The sequence below is a fragment of the Camelus dromedarius genome, chromosome 15 (genome assembly GCF_036321535.1).
Source record: "Camelus dromedarius isolate mCamDro1 chromosome 15, mCamDro1.pat, whole genome shotgun sequence".
In the NCBI taxonomy this organism is placed as follows: domain Eukaryota; kingdom Metazoa; phylum Chordata; class Mammalia; order Artiodactyla; family Camelidae; genus Camelus; species Camelus dromedarius.
The window spans coordinates 40,749,788-40,773,571 of NC_087450.1; the positions used below are offsets into that span (position 1 = coordinate 40,749,788).

Genomic DNA, 23,784 nt, shown 5'->3' on the forward strand with positions numbered 1-23,784 from the left:
AACCACAATAAACCCACCCAAATAAAGTAGTCATCTATTATCAAAATCACTGCCTCGTTTGTTATCTTGTATTTTGCCATAACAGAGGTACTTCTAGGGCAGAGTCTGGTAAACAACAAGGCACCATGGAAAATCAGGAACTGAACATAGCTGATACAAGTCAGCTGCTGCTCTTCTCCCTTCGAGGATCGTGAGAGCTTGCAAGGCCCCAGCCGGTCTCATTCTGGGCCAGTGTCCAGCGAACGGGAGGCAGAGAGCAGCTTCTGACTGCCAACGTCACACAAGGCCCCCAGTCCAGGCGGCACACCAGAGAAGGAACAGATAATATCCTCAACCCCTCAGAACATGTTGCAAAAGCACATCAGGCCGTATTCATCCAATACCTAAATCCTAATCCTGACTCTTCCCCTATAAATTGAGGAGACAAGACTTCATTAAGCTAACAGCTCCTGAGCACACAAGGCACACAGCAGGATAAGTAAGATACAACCCCGCCTTCAAGAAGTCCATTTTCTAATGTAAATATGCATGGAGAATATTCTACAAAGCCAGTCCCAGGCCACGTCAAAGCTGCAGCACAGACCAAGCCTCACGGTCACCTCTCTGTTCTTTCCCCACGTCAGCAAGAGCTCTTCTCCACTGTACTGCTGTCCAAATGAGGTTTTCCCGATTTGACTTTCCCCTACCCAATTCCTCTACCACCTCCTCTTCCTGCTCAGAGCTGAATTTTTATTCTTCCAAAAGGACTGACATTTCAGCTACAAGAAACAACCTGATTCAATTAAGGCACCACAGCACAGTGAAAAGGGCAAGGGTTTTTAGAACCAGACAGATGTGGGTTCCTGTAGCAGGCCTACCACTTGCCAGCCAGATAACCTAGGGAAGTCCCTCACACTGGCTGTGATGGCTGATCTGTGTCAACTGGGTGAGGCCCCCATACCCAGGTCCACCAAATATAGGTCCGAATGAGGATGCAAAGGTAGTTTTCACATGAGATTAACATTTAAATCAGCAGAATTTGAGTTAAGCAGAGGACTCTCCAGAGTGTGGGTGGGCCTCATCCAAACAGCTGAAGGCCTGATGAGAAGAAAAGACTGATCTCCCCAGAGGAAGAAAGGAATTCTGCCAGCAGACTGCCTTCACACTCTGGCTGTGACATCAACTCCTCCCTGAGTCTCCAGCCTGCCAGCCTACCCTGCGGAGCTTGGGCTTGCCAACCTCCACAACCATGTGAGTCAAGTCCTTAAAAACCCCTCCCCACCTGCCCACACCCTATTGGTTCCGCTTCTCTGGAGAGAACCCTGACTAATACACTGGCTGAGCCTCAGTAACGTCCTCACTTATTAATGACAAGCTCAATGTAGAGACTAAAAAATACCATATGCTAAACTTTTGGTTCAGAGCAGACACAAAATACACGTCAGCCTTCCTTATTACTAAAAATAGGCATCTCTGTCCTCTTAAGGGCACTTGGACACAACTTCATCACTGCTTAGTGGTAGAACTTCAACGAAGTGAAAATAGTTTAAAGAAAGGTTCTTATAAGTGGATTGGAAGATGGGAGCATGGGATTGAAGGGATCAAAGGAGACCTTCCTAAGGCTCCAAAACTCACACTTTCTGTAATAAAAAAGCCAGGTCTGCCCAGAGATACAGAAAAAATGCGGTAAATGGGGGAAGTCTGAGTCTTTACCTTCTACTCATTTTCTGGAGCCTCTGCAAGTAAGCGATGAAAGATCAAAGGTTACAGAACAAAAAAGAAATTTAAGAGCATGGTTATTATCCCCCAAAGGATAATAAGTTTCTGGAATAACCAACTGTCACTTATACAGCATGTGTATACGTGTGTCTCTCTATAGGTTGTAAAGCTTTCAATCGCATACATAGTTCGAGGATAATCAGCTCACAAAGGATCTTGTTCCAAAATTTCTCCTCCAAAGTGTTTGGAATTTATACCCCTAATTTCCATAGAAACAATGTCTTGTCAACTCACAAAAGCCTATTTTACACATGGTAGGGCTTAATTATGGTACTAATTGCATTAATGTTAGTTCCAGATCCCAGGAACAGGGTCATTTAAAGCAGAGCAGGGAGTTTCCTCAAATCCTGGACACTGGCCTCCTTGCACTGACTTCTTCACGTTCACTTCCTTGTATCCATCTCACCCACGCATGCAGGGAAGTGACACTATCTTAGGAACTGGCCTGGTGACACCGACCCTGCTCCCCTATCCACGAACGCTACTTTGAGGTAATCTACCATGACTGTCCCCAAAACGAACCCCAAACGCCAAATCAGCAATTCAGTTTTTTTAAGGAATGAATACACGTAGTGGTGTGTAAGTGAGCTCTAAGAGACTGCTTGCTCTTGGCTACACACGTGAGAGAAATCTTCAAAAGTAATAAACATATAGCTCTGTACCCAAGTAGGGGATTGAATCCTCAGCAGATATCCAGTGAGGCTGGCGATTCAATTACAAACCGCAATAAGAAGGTAAGAGGCTCTGGTTCTCATATTTGGGCTCCCCAATAATGTATTAAGCAACTTACACTTAATTATAGGGTTGGACAATCAACTCTGATTATACTTTCAAAGATAAGCTGCTCTTATCAATTCGAACAGACACAAATGTAAATATTATTAAGCAGAAAACAGATTAAGACTTCAGAAGATAGCATATAGCTAACTTTTCCTACTAGTCTGTTATTACTCTCCCCACCTCCAAACACCTCCAATATCCTCATTCACTTCTAGGATCAAATTCCACATTAGAGTGTTTCATGCCTTTAAAGTCCTTATGCAATGAGTGTTGGAACACAGGTGTGGGAGCAGGTCACACTTTCCTAGGTACCACCTAGGCAAGAGATGACTTTCCTAGGGAAGTAAGAACCACTAGGCATCCTTTTTGGGAAATGGGCTATTAAAAATAAATTCTGGAAGAATCAAAATAAAAGAAACAATGATTCTGAGACCATTGCAGTGTTGGACCATCTGTTGTACAGTGAGACTAAACAGTGGCTCCCCTTAAATACGTGACTTGTTCCTGTCAATTCAGACCATTTTCTTCTTCCTCTTGAAAGGCTCCGCTTGTGGAGTAAGAAAGATCCAGTCTCAAATCTCCTTAACCTCTCTGTGCCTCAATTTCTTCCTTTCTAAAGTAGGGGAACAATAATACAAACCTTACAGAGATATTTTAAGTACTATATTTGATAATCCATATAAAGTGCTCATCACAGTGCCTGGCATGTAGTAAGCACACAGTAACAATGATCACATCACCATCGTGGGTTGTGCCGTTACTGCTTTTATCTGGGAGCAAACAGCTGGCACAGATTTGTTGGTCCAACCACAAGGACGTGATGCTGTGAGACCACTAAGTGAGGAAAGCCAGGGGCCTAAGCTGAGATGGTTGCAGAGGAGAGGGAAAGAAAGGAAAAGGCATAATATAGATTTTGAAGATTTAACGACTTTCTTGGAGACTAAAGGGCTCAAAAGAGTAAGGGCTGACACAGAAGCTCCCAGTCTAACTTCCCGGGAGAACAGCGTCACCATGGACAAAACCACCAAGTCAGGAAGGAAAGCTCATTTCAGGGCAAAGGGGGAGCTCTAGGAGTAACTTACCCGATCAGCTTTATGAAACAACGATCTAGAACCATGGGGCCTAATTCGCTAGCCCCTAACCATATGCCGCTACTTTGATAAAATGTAAATGAGATACAATCTAAAATTCAATCTCTCAGTCACACTAGACGCCTGTGACTGGTGTCCATCACATCAGACAGTGCAAATACAGAACATTTCCATCATCATGGAAAATTCTATTGGACAGCATTGATCAAGCCCAAAAGTCAGCAAACTTTCTTCACGAAGGGCAAGATAATAAATGTTTTAGGCTCTGTGCTCCATGTGGTCTCTGTTGCAATGTCTCAGCTCCGCCATGGCAGCGTCAAAGCAGCCTTAAACAATATGTAAATGAATGGACATGGCCGTGTTCCAGTAAAACCATTTACAAAAACAGACAGTGGGGCGGATTGGCCCACAGGCTATAATTTGGCAGCCTCTGATCTAGAACCCTCAATTTGGAGGAACAAAACCCAATTTTAAATCTCAAATGTCAGTTAAACTGTACGATCTTGAAAAGTTACCTTGATTCTCCTAGCTTCAGTTTCCCATTGTGTAGAATACTAACATATCTCACAGAAAAGCTGCAGAATGTAAGAAGGAATGACATTCATAAACAGGACTGGCTTTCAGGAGGGGTGTGTCCTTCAATCGCACTGACTTCCAGCTCCAGAGCACATCTTCTCTCTAACCCTCTCCACTTGTGTCAATTAGCACCAAGTCCATGGGTCAAGGACACTATGAAACAGCAAACCTCCAGGCTCAGAATTCTTTTTACCTGAGCCGTTTTCTACAGGACCTATGGCTGCACTCTCCATGGCACTCATCCTGTAGCTCCTGAATTTCTCAAGAAAAATGCAGGTCAGGAAGATGGAAAGCTTTCCTACTGTGCCTGCAAAGGTTATTATATCTTTCTTGGATTTGCTCTGACGAACTCTGAAGTTTCACCTTTCCCCACAGATAGGCAGGAGCAAGTCTGGAGACCGCTGTGGCAGTGGCATCCTGAGCCACAGATGCACAGTTCAGAGGCAGCAGATGCCAGGACCCTCCCCACTTTCCTCTTTCTGCTTGGCTATGTCAAGGACTGACAGCGGACAAGGAGAAAAAGTGATGTGGTTGCAACCTTTGGCTGCAGTCAAGGAATTCTGAGGGTGTTCACCTCAGTGTATTTGAGAACAGGGAGAGCTTCCCACTGCTCCCCGGCCACTGCCAAGTGCATTTCTTTGAGTTCACAGAGTCAGCCACACCTTTTATGGCCTGAATATGCCCTAAATTCATGCTGCCTGAGCAAACGTGGTCAATCTCCTTCATCTGCTCCCATGCTCTAGCCAAGGTTGTTTTTATACCTCACAAGAACATTTATTCCAAATGATAAGCAACAACAACTTTGCTTAGTGCCCCTGTGTGTCTATGTGCATGTCTGTGCACGAGTGTATGCATGTGTGTGACCCCCAGTCGCTGGTTACTTCCCCGGGATCATCAAGGGTACCACCATCTTGCCAGTATTTTTTCCCCTTACTTTGTAAGTATCACCTTCTTTCCTCATTCTTTCTCAACTGTCTTCATACTTCCCCCATCGACTTCTTCAAAATATAGTTCACCAACAAATTAGACTGGATTGAACCAAGTCACAAATCCTGAAGGAACTCCACGTATCTCTGCGACGTTCCATGTGGTAAATTCAGAGGAAAGAGAAATAAATCTGCCCACTCAACGCTGGTAAAGAGCCCAGGTTGTAACTTCAAACTCTAAACTGGAACATTTCACTAGCAACAAACGTCTCCTAATACTTATCATTTCAGCTGTTGCAGCTGAACCATAAAATTACTATTTATTTTTCAAATACGAATGGATGGTTGTTTAATAAGTTCGGTATTATCTGGGCAATGACAGGGAAAATAAATGCTAAGGAAACGTGTAAGTGCTTCAAAAATCTCACTGGCAGATTTCTACAATCTTATTAAAACCTGGATGTCTGCCCTTGACTCTAGACATCAGATCTAGTCAAATAAAACACTTTGCGACCAGTTCTCCAAGTTTACCTAACCTGCAAAGTTCAACGTAGTAATTTTAGTCAGACTACAAGTCAAATTATTTAAGGAAAAATAACCCCAAATATTCATAACAAATTCTGTATCCAAACTCTGTAAAAACTTTTTGATGCTTAAATTATAAAACTTTAAAATACCTACTCATGCAATTCCAATCAGCCAGACATTATCCCTGAATTATCTGGATATTGTCAACAATGTGATTTTTGGCCTGAAATTTCCAAATCCTTGCATCAGTTTTCAAATGTACTTTGGATGCAAGTGTAACTTTACAGTCTAATTTTACCACCCGCTGAAAAAGCCCTATAATTAGATGTCCGTCTGCTTCACGATCAGAACTGTCTGTGAAAGAACAGAGAAGAAAGAACTTGTGTTCAAAATTTCCTAATCTGCATTTGACAGTTTCTAAAGGAAAACAGTAGTAATTAGTAACAATGTTCCAAAACACTCAACAAGCTAGTCTGAAAGTAATGAACGAGACTGTCATTTTTATTTCACTACATCTGTCTTTATCTCATCATGTGTGTCCATCAGCTCAGAGCACAAAGTTAGAGACGCATAGTTAAAAAATAAATGATGGTGTCTTCATGAAGAACGTATCTTGACAACAATGGTAAATTGAAAACTGGGGACCAGAAGGATGGATACAATTTAACATATACCAAAGCCACATTAAAAAATAGGTAAAAAACAAAAACCTAGCAAGACAAAAAATTAATGCAGAACTGCTTTCCACAGTCTCTTGACAGTTTTCTGCCACACATTAGTTTAACCTTTAATCGCATATGGCTTTGAAAAACCTGTAGTGTTTACCTACTTTGTGATGACGGACACAAGTACCTTAAAAATACGGTAGTGTCAACAAATTCTCCGAGCACTTTACAACTGAAATGCGTACATCTCTAATTGTCAGGTGATCTGTAGAGATTGCACTGCGTTAGGTTTTGTGGCAGGGGAGTCTGTGTGGAGAAACTATCTTTTCAGTACCAATATGGGAACCTAAGGTGTGATGGAAGAATTTTACCCTCACCAGGTGAAAGGAAATCTTAGAGACAGATTTGTAAGGCAGTCTAACTTCAGAGACACATTTTGGTGGTCTTTGAGGACAACAGATGATTTGAAATTAGAACCAAATAAAAAAATTTGTAACACAGGGCCTTGGTCACTATTTTGCAGATTCTTCCAAATAAGAAAGTACAGTGAAACCTCATTAAATTAGAAAAAAGTGACTCAGAATTTGGACTAATTAAAGACAGAAGTTGGGATGAAGTTCAAATAAGCCTAAATAATGCTTAAAATACTCAAGAGGAAAAAACCTGTTTTCATCTCTTAGGTATGCTAATCTTAATTAACTCTTTTCTTTGCATCAAAGCGTATTTCCTCGGTGTACTTGTTCTCTGCCTTGAGTTTGAGCTATCTTTTTTTTTCTGAATGCAGTAAAAATGCATTTTTGAGGTGGTTTCATAACACAGGTATCGCGCCACCTCCTCTCTCTTGCTATTTTCAGGAGGTTTCCCTGCATATTTACACTATTCAGTTGACCACTGAGTATTTACCTTCTTTTGGATACTCTCTCCCCATCCCCACCAAAAAAGCTGATCCAAAAATAGGAAAAAAAAAAAAAAAAGTGATCATTACTTACGGACACAGCTTGAAAAGGTTGGATCCGGCCCAAATCCCACTTTGCAGGTACATCTGTAGCTGCCCATGGTATTCAAACACTCACCATTAGGGCATACACCCTGCAGTTGGCATTCGTTAATATCTGCAGGAAGACACAATTCTTTTAGAAGGAGAAGTCAAGCCCGTTAAACAGATTCTGGCTGTAAATTGCATTCACTCTCTTTTTCACTATAATCTCTCTGAGTGATATAGTAAATAAGAGAGGCTAGAAGCTTTTAATGTGGCAGCAGTTAAATCAATCAAACATTTATTGAACAGCTACAAGTTATGCGACAAATATTTACTATGCACCTCCTATGTGCCTGGTTCTATTCTGGATACTAGAGATTTACCAGTGAACAGAACTGATGGAAGACTCCAGCCGTCACAGATTTCCTGCTTTAGTATTAATGTTCGTTAGGTAGTACAGCTCACAGGAAAGGCAAACACTCTCACCCTGGAGATACTGACAGTCTAGTTGTATATGTATGTAAAAGCTAAAGAAGTGAGAATCAGTCAAGTTATCACAATCAGAACAAAGGTCACAAACTTGACGAAGTTAAATGATGAGATGGCCTGTATCGACAGGAAGAGCTGCTAGAGGAAGCTGGAGGTGAGGGAGACCGCAGAACGGAGGAGGAGGTCAGACTCCATCGGGTGCTGAATGTGGGGAGCAGCCAGCGGATGGGGAGGAAGGGGTGGATGGTCTACATGGGTGGACACCAGAGCATGAGCACAGAGACTGGAGAAGGAAAGGGAATCAGGAAACCATGAGTCAAACTGCTGGCTGGAAAAGAAGTTTCAGGAAGGTGAACAGTTGGAAAAAGAGCTGGCTAAAGCCAGGCTAGGTTTAGAGCCAATTTTACTGAACACAGGCAAATATACTAAAGGTTTGTGAGCAGCAGGAAGATACAATCAAGGGCAGGCTCTAAGGAAATGCATCTGGCCAGCATATGGCTTGGTGAGAAGAGATTATAAGTTTGATCACTGAAGGAGTAATCCAAGTGTAAGACTGGCGACAAGCCAGGCTGGTGACAGTGAGAATAATCAGGAAGAGAACGAACGACTTTTTTTTTTTTTTTTGAAGGAACAACAGACAATGCTTGGTGTTTGGCCAACACAGCACTGGAGAGGAAGACGAGTCAAAGATGCCTGTGAAGATTCCAATCTGAGAAAAGTGGAAAAGATGCGATTGCTTTTGTGGAAAGTTCTGTGGAGGAAAGAGGCAGAGGAGGAGATAAGTTTTACACTTGAAGGTCACAGTGGGATACTCGAGTATAAATATCCAGCAGCAGATTCAAGAACAAAGTGAACGGAAACCATCTCTGGAAACAGAGACTTAAGGTCATGTGTTTACTGTGACTGCTATGGTCTGTCTGAATGTTCTGTGTCTCCCCAAAATTCACATGCTGAAATCTTGACTCCCCAAAAGTGAGGCCTTTGTGAGGTGCTTAAGTCATGAGGGAGGAACCCTCAGGAATGAGATTAGTGCCTTATAAAAGAGACAGATTCCCTAGCCTCGCTTCCCTATTTGAGGACACAGCAGCAAAGTCTGCAACCCGAACAGGGCCCTCACCAGAAGGTGACCATGCTGGTGCCTTGATCTTGGACTTCCCAGCCTCCAGAACTGTGAGCAGTAAATACCTGTTGTTTTTAAGATACTCCGTCGGTGTATTTTGTTATAGCAGCACAAGTGGACTAAGAGTGACCCAAGGGGGAATCAAAACGATTTGGAAGAGGAGAGACAAAAAGGCGGTCATTTTTTAAAAATTACAGTCATTTGCAAAGGTAATTACAAATAAACAGAATGTGAATATATGTATATTCATGTATGAGTGAAACATTATGCTGTACACCAGAAATTGACACAACATTGTAAACTGACAATACTTCAATAAAAAAAAATATATGAACAACAACAACCAAAAAAGTATGTGGTCAAAGGTATAAACTTCCAGTTATAAGATAAGTAAGTTCTGGGGATGTAATGTACAACATGATGACTATAGTTAATAACACTGTATTGTATACTTAAAAGTTGCTACAAGAGTAGATCTTAAAAGCTCTCATCACAAGGAAAAAAAGTGTGTAACCATGTGTGGTGATGGATGTTAACTAGACTTATTGTGGTGATCATTTTGCAATATATACAAATATCAAATCAGTATGTTGTACACCTGAAACCAACATAATGTTATATGTCAATTATACCTCAATTAAAAAAGATAAAAATAAAAAAATAAACAATGTGACAAGTTAAAAGTAAAAACTTCGTAGTCATCTATATTTTATTCAGTGTGGCTTATAAAGCTTAATAGTTAACAGGCTTGTCTATTAATGTTCCCATTTCAAATTATATTTACTTCCTTCAATCATTAATTCTAATAACTTATTAAGGATCCTAAAATATTAATTTTCTAAATTAAAACTGAACACCATGGGAGCAAAATATTACTAGCAGATCGTCACACAAACAGGCAAATGCAGCCTGCAATAAATCATTATTTGCTTCTGTCTCATACTGTAAGTAGCCAAACATACCTATATGGACATATTTTATCCAACATGTGTAATTTTTAACTTGATTTCAGGGACAATATGCTATTTTCAGTGACATTTAAATGACAACACACATATTTGTTGTATAAATTCCACAGTATTTCAACTTGGATCTGGCTGGAAACTGTACAGCTAGATGACGCCCCGCACAGCACAGGGTCCAGCACCCGCCCAGCTTCCTCTTTATCAGAGTGTGTGTTGAACTATGATGCACATTTATATACAGCATGTAATTGAAAATATTTCCCTTTAAGTCATTCTCCTTATGAAAACCACCAGGGAGGACCAGAAAGAGTGCCAAGTCCAGCTGGGGCTTACACGGTACAAACCAAGGCCCTCACATATGTCCCAATGTAAACCCCCAACCTGGGTAAGCAGCCAGTTGTGGTCAGAAAGTCTCTACTTTCCCCTCATGTTCCCACTAGGGTGTGATGATCTCCTCTCTCTCTGAGCAGCCTTTACTCCTGTTCAGTGGTTGCACCAATACACCTTCCATGTTAACCTCTTGGGACCCAGAATTTTCCCTTATCTGGAAGTTTCTATGACAGTATCATCCTAGCCTCCCTGCTGGCTACAGATTAAGGTGGTGGTTTTCCCCCAAAGCACAGATAACCTGATGTATAACCGCTGCCCTGGGCCCTTTTCCAATGTCCCCTCTTTGACTCTCCTCAACAGTGCCCACTGCCTCGACCAAGATGCCACAGGACAGGAGGACAGGAATGAAGACTAGAAAGGAGGGGAGAACAATACCCCTCAAGTGGCAGAGTGCATGCTTAGCATACACAAGGTCCTGGGTTCAATCCCCAGCACCTCCTCTAAAAATAAAACAAATAAGTAAGCCTAATTACCTTTCCCCTCCCCTCCCAAAAAAAGACTAAAAAGGCAAAAACAAATATGGCTACAGACAGGAAGGAGGAGAAAAATCCATGAAGAGGAATCATGTGAAAAAAACTTCTCCTTTTCCTACCATCTCTGCTCTAATCAGCTTGTGCCACCAGTGTTAGCAACACCACCTCCCCTAATTTTGGCTCCAGAAACCAAGAAGCATCGATACACTCTCACAGCTTCCAGAAAAACTCATTTCCCTCAGTTGCCTCAATTTATTTTCTTATCCTAGTCTCTAAAATACCGTAAGTTAGAGATTAAATATCCAAGATTTTTTTTCTTTTTAAACTTACATACAGCAAAATATACCAATCTTAAGTATACAGCTAAATGAGTTTTTGCGTACACACACATGTGTGTACACAAGTATGTACATGTATACACATGTATGTGCGCATACTGTGTAACCACCACCCAGATCACGACTTAGAACATTTCCACAGCCTCACAAGGCTCCTACATGTCCCTTCCCATTTAGCATCTCTGTCCTCACAGGTAACTAATTTGAGTTCCATCATCACTGACTAGTCTTGCCTGTTCTTAAACGTCATATAAAGGGAATCACACTGTGTATGTTCTTTTGTCTGACTTTTTATTTATTATTATGCCTAAGAGATTCATCAATGCTGTTGCATGCAGTTCATAAAGTTCATTTTCCACTGCTCTGCTGTATTGTATGAGTGCAAAGTTAATTAATCCATTCTACTGATGACAGATACTCTGGGGGTGATTTCCAACCATGCTCCTAGGTACATTCATTTATATTTATTTATATGTATGTATGTCTTTTGGTAGGCCTAGGTACTCAATTCTCTAGGATAAATATCTATGAATAGAATTTCTGGGTCATTAAATAAGGCTCATGTTGACTTCAGTAGTTGTCCAAGGTGGTTATGCCAGTTTCCATTCTCAGTACCAACTGCTCCATATCCCCATCAAATTGTTGTCAGTCTTTTTCATTTCAGTCATCCGGGTGGGTGTGTACTGTTATTTCACGGTGATTTTGACCTGGATTTCCTTTTCATATATTTATTAGCCATTTGGATCTAAAAACAATCCTTCCTATGACATAAATATCTATAAGAATGCTGCAGGCTTCCTTTTCAGGGAACACCAGCTGCTGACTCTGCAAGAGGGGCATGCTTAGTTAAGGGACACTGTGTGTCGTTGCAAGGACCGGGAAAGCCACACTGGGTAGATGCTAGGAAAGTGGGGTTTGCCTCCCCTGGCAAAGAATTGTTCTGCCAAAATCATCAACAATGTCCTCACTGAAAAACTCACCCAGAGGAGATGAAAATATGAGTTTATAAGCACAGAAAGACCTTCTTGAAGGTAGGCTGTCTGAGGAGTGAGGGGGTGGAGGTGGGCACTGGTTCTGTGAGAAGACTGAAAGGGTTTCATTCCCTGAACTCAGTGTCTGGACTGTCTACACTGGAAGGGTCTCCTGCTGTCTCTGCGACTGTGCCTTGGCCTGAGCAAGAAGCAAAGCAGACTGGGTCCCCCAAATCGCGAACCTCATGGTTTGTGATCTGCGAGACCAGGGTCCTAGCACCACCAGGTCGGACAAGGATCCTAAGGAGATTCGTCAAACGTAACTGATCTGCGGACCTGTTCCCGGACTCTGGGCACCCTGCACACCTTTTAAGCAAGGCTGTTCCTTTTTCATCTGCTTCAAATACTAAGCTTCTGTGATGAGATGACATTTGTCAAGAAAATTTGAAAATCACTGACACATTGTTTCTGTGAAAAATATCCCAGGTTTCAACAACTCACTTAACAAATAGAACTTTTAAAAGAATTCCATTCATGAAGTAATTCCTAATATGCAAAATTTTACACCTAAAAATTAGATAGGAATTCTCTTTTTTTTTGTCACTTCATTCTTCCATCCCTTCTTTGTTCCTAGAGGATTGTGGGTGGCCAGATAGTCTTTGGTGTTAAAAAAGAAAAAGGCAAAAATCTTATTCCCCGTGGTTTTTAACTTAGAACCTCAAATTAGTACATGAGTAATTATCTAAATGACTTCCTGAGGTAGCCAAGCTCTTTAAGCCCTTTCTGAATAAACTGAAGGAAATCAGAGACTCACAAATGCATTAAGAACAAAACATGAGTTAAGTAAACACGTCCTATCTGGATATGAGGAGTTTAAGGTTTAGGCTAAGAGAAGGCGTTACAAGATCAAAGTTTAACAATTATATGGAACATGATTGGCTGATTATGAATTACAATTCTAGTTAGACTCAATGCTTCAGGCTATTTTCTTATTTAAAATCGAATAAAAACTTCTAACTTGATTATATTTTTTATAAATAACTTATATTTGATAAATATAATAGTGCTTCAGAAGTCTCACTGAACAGGGTCAGCCAATTTCCCTTAATGTATTCTGATTAAATTCAAAGTATTGTACTTAGTTTAAAAAGAAACAATGGTCAACAAATGAATTTGTTCACTGTTTTCCCCTCTGCAGACCACCAAATTTCTCTGGACAATTGTGGAATTCTACCCTTTGAAGGAATAGTATAACCACTTGCATACACAGCACAGTTTACTGAGTTCAAGAACAAAAGTCAAAATGAATGGCTGAAGGAAGTGGCACCCTCAGAGACCCTGGTCACCCATCCCCATACTTCCAGCTGAGCTGCTGTGTTGGGCAGACTACAAGTGTATAGAAGCAAAAAGGAAGAGAGAAACTCCTACAGACCCGTGTGCACCGTTAGAGTAGGTAAAATAATCCAGGGGGGCTACAGCTAGTACGAAGATTTACTACGTCTCCATTCACTTAAAGCATTTATAGAGTGTCTCTGCCCACTACAGCCTACCATGTACCTCGGGCCATATATCAACTTCAATAATACAAAACTGCTCTTCTTATAATTCTAAAATGGTTGAGTATTGGCAGTGAATATTGGTTCAACCTAACACAAAAGAAAGGAAGGCCGGGGCATCTACCCACAATATAAAAATACAGAGCAGTAGAGAAATACACGTAACAAGAGACCCTTTAAACAACCTAATCTAGTGCAGCTTCAGCATTTCAGCACTAAGGAATGATATCACAATCCAATACAGTGAGGCAAGGACCCTCGTCATCATCCTTTATATTTGTACATCTCATCTTATCTCACTGGAACTTCATAACAATTCTGCATGGTGAGCAACAGTGATTCTCTTTTTAAATCTTTTAAAAAATTAGATCTTGGATAAAGTTAAGGGAGAATGGAGAAACCTAATGTGAGAAATATCCCACTAAGACCTAGTTTGGTACCTACAATCCTAAATTATGTCACCTAGAGCAAGCCATTTATTGTGTCTTGATTTCTCTTTCCTCTCCTGAAACACAGACAATCCCCAGGTTGCTTCTAGCTTAAATATCCTGACTTCAGAACAACATGCCGGCTGCCAGGGTTGAAAACGCCAACGGATAAATAAAGTATGATATTTAATGCATAATATCTACCAAGACCAGCATACATACCCAGCAGGAAGTAAACACACTTTCATGTATCTATTCTCTTACAGCAAAATATGGATGTTCAACAAAGTGAGTAATAATTTTGTGCCTTTTTAGTGACGCAAGTTTATACAGGAAATGAGGCATGTCCAGGAACCAACAGGAATTAGGTACAAGGTGGGAACAGTACATGCAGATCTCTACACAGCATGAAAATACAAAAGTGCTCTGGAGATTCTGCTGTATCTGTCCAGTTTTTGCTGATGGACAGAAATTCCATCACACAATTTAGCAACAGGACTTCCAGTTGAAAGCAGAGAAAATATCTGTTGAGGTAAATACTTTTCCCAGCCAGACAGACCACTTGGCTATGAAACAGGGATCCCTTACTTAAGATAAAGTTCACTCTAAGAGGACATACATATTTCTTCAACATGGTAACATGACAAAAGAATTATCAGAGTCAATTCTGCAGCTCCAAGGTTTTTTGTTGTTATTTGTTTGTTTAAAGCCTGTATCTCAGATCAACAGCCAGGAATGAATCTACTGCATCCATTTAATTTTTGATAGAAAAAAAAAATGTAGATGTCAGCTTAAAAATGTGTGAACACCTAAGTTTTTCAATATTATTTTAGGAGATAAGGGAACAAAAAATGTTTGCAGTTCAACAGCAATTTTACCCAAGGTGTTCTGCCTGGGACTTCTGCTGAAAGGAGGGTTCTACGGCCGAGTATGACTGAGGAGCACTGTGTATTCCACATGCATGAGCACACTCAAGGCCTCGAGAACTCCTCTGGCAAGGACTCTTGGTTTCCCCTGTTTATCTTGATGTTCTCCACACAGTTGGCCATGGAACCTTTTTTCACACACCATCTGTAACATCCCTCTGAACTTGGTGGTCTGCGGAGCACATTTCATGAAATGTTGCTCCCCAGGGTCAGCCCTGCAAACTACTATACGGGTCTCTTCGAGGCTACGTGTGTTTCAACCTGGGCCCCACTGCTGCCGTAGCCTCCCCTCACGACCTGTAACTGTTCCTCCTTAATAAAATAATAATTTAGCGTGGGATAGATTCGATCACTGGACTCACTCAAAGGAAGTAAGCCACTGTGGGAACAATTCCCTGCCTTCCAATCTTTCTGTCTTCAGGATTACATGATAAAAGAATGAACGGAGCCCAGAGAACAGTGTGTATTTATTTCTTGACACGTGTCCTACACATGGAAGACGCACATCTCTGCTGGTCTTGGATTTCTGACTACAGTCTACAGACACTACATTACTTTCTCCTTGAAACATTCATAGTAACACACATCAATCATGAGCTTTCCTCATCACTCGTGATACAACAGGCATCTTCCCATTGAATTTATAGCCCCAGAGATTAAAGTCAAAGAACCATTGGAAAATACAATGTGTTAATGACTCACTTCACCACTGTCTTTCCTGAAGAAAAGTGAATAAAATAAACAGACATTTCCTTTTTGAATCCTATCCCAGTGATAGGAACATAGTCAGAGGACACATCAGAAAATGATTCTAAAATGGATGAGAATGGGTCCCAAATTGATTTTTAAATGCTAAAATGATGCTCAGGTCAAGATCAAAACTGTTAAAAGTCTTACCCCAAATAATGTGCCTATTTAGACTACAAAAAGCAGCAGGAATTCCCAGAGGATGCCTAGGACAGCAAAATAACACCTCAAATCAATAAAACCTATCAATTCCCTATTGGTCACTGACTTTATTTTTTTTTAACATTTTTTTTATTGAGTTATAGTCATTTTACAATGTTGTATCAAATGACTATTTTAAATATGATTAAGCATCACATTAAGCAACCTCCTCCCAGTTTCTGAGATTAAATCACTAAATACAGCAGAGCATTGTGATGAATGTGATAGGCTAAAATTTTATACATTTTAAGGGTTCTGAATAATTTAATTATCAAGTCAGGTTGACTCTAGTCTTAGTTCACATCTATTGATTTCCCAAATATATAGCAAGAACAAAGGATTCTAAGTTTCATTCTTGCACCCACATTACTTTCATACATATTGCTTATTTCCTCCTAGAAAGAAGTAAACATCACAGCAAGCAATTCCCTATGATAATGGAAATAAAGGGAACTTTAGAGACAGCACTGGAACTGGAGTGGATGCTGCACAAACCGAGAAGTCAGAAGAATTTGCTGAAGGAAGGGAAGAGCACTGAAAAGCTCTCAAATGAAAACATCAATGGATATTATCACTTCACTTGCCACAGTTCTGAATATTAAACAATGGTACTGGTCACATGCTGTTGAGTGAAAGAAGCCAGACACAAAACAGCAGACATTGGATAATCTGAAAGTTCATAAAAAGACAACTCATCTATGCTTATGAGTTAGGACAGTGATTAGTTCTGAAAAAGAGGGAGAAAGTAAAAACTGGGAAAAGACAAAGGGCAGATGCTGGGGTGCAAGTGATCTTCTAATGTCTTGACTTGAGTAATAGTAACTACACAGTTATATTCACTTTGTAATGTCCACTGAGCTAATTCCCTATGATTTGTGCATTGTTTTTTGTGCATTGTTCTATACATAGGTTATACTTCAACAAAAAGTGAATTTAAATACATAGCAAATTATATAATTTCTAATATTATCAAACTTTTTCGATATGGCCTCTTATGGTTAGATGTAAAGTGACTTCACAGTAATACAAATAAAGATATTTACTTCCTTTTTTCTCAAGCAAAATCCATTTATACATGCTAAGTCAGTATAAACCATCAAGGTGTTACAGACTCATTTTTAAAACAGCCCCAAATCTCACCTCTCCTTGTATTCAAGCCCCGGTCTATGTGACGTTGCAGCTCCCTCCCATTAAGAAGTAGAGTCTAACACCATACACAAAAATAAACTCAAAATGGCTTAAAGACTTAAACATAAGACAAGACACCATAAATCTAGAAACGAACACAGGCAAAACATTCTGATACAAATGTAGCAATATTCTCCTAGGGCCGTCTACCAATGCAATAGAAATAAAAACAAAAACAAACAAATGGGACCTAGTTAAACTTATAAGCTTATGCATAGCAAAGGAAACTCTAAACATAACAAGAAGACAACCTATAGAATAGGAGAAAATATTTGCAAATGAAGGGACTGACAAGGGCTTAATTTCCAGAATATATAAACACCTCATATAACTTAATAACAAAACATAAAAAACATAACCCAATCAAAAAATGGGCAGAAGATCTAAACAAACATTTCTACAATGAAGACGTACAAATGGCCAACAGGCACATGAAAAACACCAGTCAGAATGGCCATCATTAACAAGTTCACAAACAATAAATGCTGGAGAGGGTGTGGAGAAAAGGGAATCCTCCTACCTTACAGGTGAGAATGCAGCTCGGTGCATCCATTATGGAAAACAGCATGCAGATTCTTTTAAAAACTAAAAACAGACTTACAATATGATCCGGCAATCTCACTCCTGGGCATACATCTGGAGGAAACTAATTTGACAAGATACATGCACCCCAATGTTCACAGCAGCACTATTTACAATAGCCAAGACATGGAAGCAACCTAAATGTCCATCAACAGATGAGTAGATAAAGAAGTTGTGTGTGTGTGTGTGTGTGTGTGTGTGTGTGTGTGTGTGTGTAAAATGGAATACTATTCTGTGGTGTAAAAGAATAAAACTGCCATTTGCAGCATGGATGGACCTAGATACTACCATAACAAGTGAAGCAAGACAGAGAAAGACAAATAACATATGGTATCATTTATATGTGGAATCTAAGAAAATGACACAAATGAACTTATTCACAAAACAGAAACAGACTCACAGACATAGCAAACCAACTTATAGTTACCAGGAGGGAAAGAGGGTGGGGAGGGATAAACTGGGATTCAGGATCTGAAGATATGATTGTATACAAAATAGATCAACAACAAGGTCCTACTGTATAGCACAGGGAACTATATTCAATATTGCGTAATAGCCTATAATGAAAAAGAATATGAAAAGGAATATATATGTATAACTGAATCACGATGTTGTGCAGCAGAAATGAACAACACTCTAAACTGACTATACTTCAATTAAAAAAAAAAAGGTGTGTATGCAGTAATGACCAAAAAGGAAATCTATTAAATTAGAAAAGAGACACTCATCAAGTTGTTCTTAGGCCAGTAATACCATAAGGAGGAAAGTCTTACATAAATAAAATCAACAGTAATTAGAAGCAGAGGAGCAGGTGGCCCAGCTAGTTCCACCTCAGGAGGAAGTCCGGGGGAAAGTTGGTAAGGACATAAGACCACTAGAGGAAGAACTTAGGTCAGATACAAAAGGGCCAAACTGGGCCTGCGTGCTGGAGAACTGCGGAAACTCAGACCACTTACGTCACCTGCTGTGCCAAGATCGTTTTCACTAAAAACGTATTTATGACTATGAACATCGTTTCCCTTGTTCATTGTTACCATCACTGTAAGAAGGCTGGAAACAGGCTGGGTGGGCTTTGAGAAAGAGGGCAAGGTGAGGACGGAGGGAGGATGGGAAAGGGGGAAAATGGAGGGAGAGTACACAGCCCTCCCTACGGTCGTCCCTTGGTAACCCAGGGGGCTTGGTTCCAGGACCACCTCTCCCCCACTCCCTGAAGATACTATGGATGCTCAAGTCCCTCAAATAAAATGGCACAGCACAGTCTGCCTTCCCTATTGCAGAAGTGGAACCTGCAGATACAGAAGGCTGACTATAGCAACTTGAAGACATTTATATTAGCTCCATGAAAATTTCTTCTCACTCCAAAACCTTTGAAGCAAATCAGAAATGTCAACAGACTAACATACATCACTTTTCCATCTATTTAAAATAAAACATTGAAAGAAGCTGACACTCACAAGGCCCTAGGCACTGTACCAAACAAATTTCAAATTCAGCACAGTCCCCTACCCCAGCTCAAAACGCGTTTACGGTCTCATCCACCTCCACCTGTGGTTCTCACCCAGCACAAGCACGGCCATGTTCTGCCACACCCCCGTCTTAGTTTCTTCCAGCCTTAGTGACCTCCCCACCCCATTAGCATCTTCCCCAAACTGCAGTTATTTGAAGGTAAATCTACTTCTACACAGCAAACTCAGAAGAGACAAGTAAAACAATTAAGAGTTAGTTCTAGTAAGACAGTAAATATTAAAAATAACCATCTTGCTCACAGCTGTATTCAATATAAAATACCATATACCAAATAAAATTCAATATAAAATACCTCAATGGAAAATTCAATTCAAATGCAGAGCCTACATGAGGAACAACATACTATTTAACTATTTTGTGTTTTCAAGTTTGTAAAGAAAAGGTAAAAGGAAGGAGAGGAGGGACCCAGTCCCTGGGCTCTCTACTTCTAGTGGGAAGTACATCCTCTCTGAAACGTAATGTAGAATGAACTCTCTGCAGGATGAATTGGGAACCAGTCATTTCTCTTCTAAACATAATCACAGAGTCATATGAAGGTTTCAGTTCAAGAGTGCCCCCCTAATAGCGTTTTACTTATAAAGGAAAGATAGAAACTAACCTGAAAATCCAACTTGAGGGGAGATGGATAAATGAATTATCCCATATCCATTAACTGGGATTCTCTGTCAGCATTTGATTAATTTTTAGAAGATTATTTTAGAAGATTATTTAATAATACATGTTACCTATTAAGTATAAACACAGTTTTCACAGCTATCTTTACAGTCTCATCCACCTTCACCTGTGGTTCTCACCCAGCAAATATAATCTCAAATTTCTATATATATGACTGGTAGGAAATACAGTAAAATATATCAATTTGGTAATTTATATTTTTTATACATTTCTCTCATTTCCAAATTTTAAATAAGTGTGAATTATTTTTATAAATAGGAAAGAATGTGATTTTTTAAAGAACATGTCTTTAAATGTCATCTGTGATTTTCTAATGAAATAGGAACTTTCTCTCCTATGACACTGAATAGTGTTTCATTCATTTCTTACAGTACATGCTGCCTTCATGTTTTAATTATATATGAGAACAGTGATCTTCATAAGGGTAGGAACTGAGTTACCAAACTCTGTTTTTTTTTCTGAGTACCCTCACTTAAATTGTCATTAAATATCTGTAAAGTAAGTGAGTGAAGGATGAATGGCACATGGTGAAAAAATTTATGTGGATGGGCTGCTTAATTACAATGGATAAAAAGACTGGGTAACAGTTAATTACGTAACAAAGTTTTCTGAAAAGCTTTTCAATATCCTCAAACAAAAATTATGTATTATATATAAAATACCACATTCTGATATTGATTTCTTAAATTCAAAAAAAAAAAAAAACCTCAATCCTGATATGGACACTTTTTTTTTTAAGTAGCACAGTAAGATCATGCTTTGGCATTTACCCCTGTTCCAAACATACTGCAATTATAAATTACAAAAGATTAAAAAAAAAACGCGATCAACATCTCAGTTGGTATAGAAGTACATGGTAGCAGGTGGGCCACTGAACCTCTGGGTCTGCAGTCTAGAGAGGCAGCCAGGAGTTCAGCAACTGAGGGTAACAAACTAAATGTATCTATGCAAAAACACTCCTCCCTCAGCAACCGGAATCTGGCTAAACATCTCATCATGCTTAAAACGGTAAATGAATGAATACATTAAAAAGTGAAACAAGGCTGGAGGGTTTGGCTCAGTGGTTGAGTCTGTGCCTAGCATGCATAAGGTTCCAGGTTCAATCCCCAGTACCTTATTAAAAATATCCACATATATACATACAAACCTAATTACTCCCCCCTTAAAAAATTGTTTTTAAATGAAACAAGAACAGGTTAGTTATAAAAAAAAATTAGAAATCTTAGAAATGAAAAACAGTCTTAGAATGAAAAGTGTAAGAGACGGCATCGAGTCTGGGTAAGCATAGTAAAACAGCAACAGCAATTAGAAGACTGGAAGATGGAACTGAGATATTCATGCGTAAGGCAACAAAAAACGACAGGAAGATTAAAGCACAAAAGACTCTTAAGAGGCATGAAAAATAGAGAGGCTCTAACACTTGTCTAGAAGGAACTTCCCCTGAAGAGGATGGTGAAGAAGCAATATTTGAAGAGGTAATAGCTGGTCATTTTTCAAAGTTGAGGAACGACCTGAGTCTTCAGATGGACAATGCACTCTGTCCACTGAGTGAAATCAAGACAGACCCAAATACAGATGTATCACAGTGAAACTACAAAACACAAAGAGCTCAGAGATGATCTCAAAAGAGAGAGGTCATCTACAGAGGTATCAAAAAGAAGTCAGAAAGACATTGGTATAACGTAGTCAAGAGTATTGTCGGAAAATAACTGTTAACCTAGAATTGTACACCTGACTGGTCTCATTATAGAATGTGCTCCAAATAAAGATACTTTCAGACAGATACGTACTTAGCAGTGATCCTCATTTAAAGAACCGTTAAAAGATGAGATCTCAAAATACAGATTAGAAAATAAAAACACAGGATACCCTGTTCATGTGAAATTCAAAATTGGGGGGGGGTTACTTATTTATTTTTAGAGGAGGTACTGGGGATTGAAGTCAGGACCTTGTGTATGCTAAGCATGCACTTCTCTACCACTTGAGCTAGAACCTCCCCCTGTGAAATTCAAATTTAATGAACACTTTAATATATGTCCCCAATTATTTGCTGTTTATCTGAAATTCAAATGTAACTGCATTTTATCTGGCAATCCCACCATGAAAAATAACATGAACTCAGAAAGCAAGCAGAGGATACAAGAGACAATCCTGGGTGCAAAATCTGATAAAATGTCACTAAATTCATTTCACTATTAACTGTATGAAAAAAAACCCCTCAATTTCCATTAACTATATTTTGAAAATAACTCTACAATGATAATTCTTATCTAAGCACAAAACCATTTTCTTTTCTAAGTGCAGGAAGTTGTCATTAAGGGCCTTTGGACATCTCTGTGTTAAAAGAAATGGAACTCCACTAACTGTTTTCCCAGCATGAATCACAAAGCATGTTTATTGTAAATGGCTCAAGCAATTAATTATAAGAGACTTGTCTTCAAGTGATGAATCACTTCATCTCACCCTACCTGTCCGTTTTAACCCAGCACTATGCCACAGGCCATGTTCTTACCCCCAGCCAAGCAGGTTTTCTTGAGTCTCACCTGCACTGCCTAGTCCCTTCAAAGTACTCAAAGACCAGTATTTCTCCATGTGCTCACCACACTGCAGTCACCAGAAATTTTTGGATAATCATTAGGAGATCTGAAATGGAAACTACAGTTCAGGCAAGCTCTTCATAACCAAAAAGTCCCATGATAGCTTCCTTATGTGGATTATTAATCAAGATTGGTGAGTTTCATTTAATGACAGAGATATGGCCCTGAAAAAAAAATGTCCATTACCTCTTCTATGGTCCAAATAAAATTCAGTTTCAGATGCACTTTGGGGTGCTTTCTGTCAAAAGGGAGTCTGGCATTGAGAGTTGTGGTCCTGAGCATGACTGTGTCTTAGTGTATCTGCTCTATAAATTTATTTTATTAAGGCAAAACAACCAGTGTCATAAAATGATGCCAAAAGAGAGTTATGTGGACAGCTCTTTCGTATCTGCTTTAACGGGCTCATCTGGAGTCAGCTGAAATTCAGCTATTTGGGCGAGTGAACAAAGCAAATTGCATCCTGCTGATTCGGACTGATTTAATTACACTAAATCCAAAGGGCAGGACCAATGTCTTACTCATCATTCAACACATATCCTCAGTCTGCAGCTCAGCCGTCCCTGCCAATTAATGTGTGTGGATTATTCAGTATTTTTAAAGATTTCAAGATTATTTATGAAAAAGGAATATACAAACACTGGATTCTAAAAGCATAGACATCTTCTAACTATGTATTTTGGCACTGCCTACAGCACCTTGGCACATGCTAAAAATATAGAAAACAGTAGGTTGATTTTATACCTATCAACTAATGAAAGAAGTAAATTTTTTTAACCATATCAAAAGAGATAATGCCTCTTTTTAAAAGCCACTTTTTAAACTGAAGTATAGTCGATTTACAATGTTGGGTTAATTTTTGATACTTTCTTTTAATAAAAGATTTCACTAAATAGATTGGTCCCGAAGTATTTTCACGACCAAATTATAGTGTTAAAACTTTAGGTGTACACCTAATTTCATTTTTTTTTTTCAGATTTACACCTAATTTTAAAGAACTCATTCATGCCATGGCAATGTTATGAGCAAGTGAGAGTACTCAAAATGCAGGGAAGCCGTGTGAAAGTAGGAGTTCCTGTTACCATTTCCACGCGGTATTACTTCATTTAATTCCAGTTCTACATCAAACCTTTAGCATAATAATCAAATGACAAATACTGCTCTAGCTCCACCAGGAAATTTAATTGTATTGTTTGTTATGATAAATGAAGCAAATTACAACAATCCCATAATGTTGAGCATAGTGAGGGCAGGTTTGAGAGCTCCATGTGTGTATATGTAATAAATCATTCCTTTGAAGAGATAATTGCA

General features: G+C 39.5%; 1 protein-coding gene across 17 annotated transcripts in view; it reads right to left on the reverse strand.

Annotated features, from left to right (window-relative positions):
- The window catches only part of LTBP1 (latent transforming growth factor beta binding protein 1), a 399,284-nt gene that overhangs the window by 119,430 nt on the left and 256,070 nt on the right, over positions 1-23,784 (reverse strand). For all 17 annotated transcript variants that reach the window (XM_064494599.1, XM_064494596.1, XM_064494598.1 and 14 more), the window contains one exon: positions 7,314-7,436. In XM_064494599.1, coding sequence (XP_064350669.1) covers positions 7,314-7,436 — 123 coding nt within the window. The remainder of the gene's footprint in view (positions 1-7,313; positions 7,437-23,784) is intronic.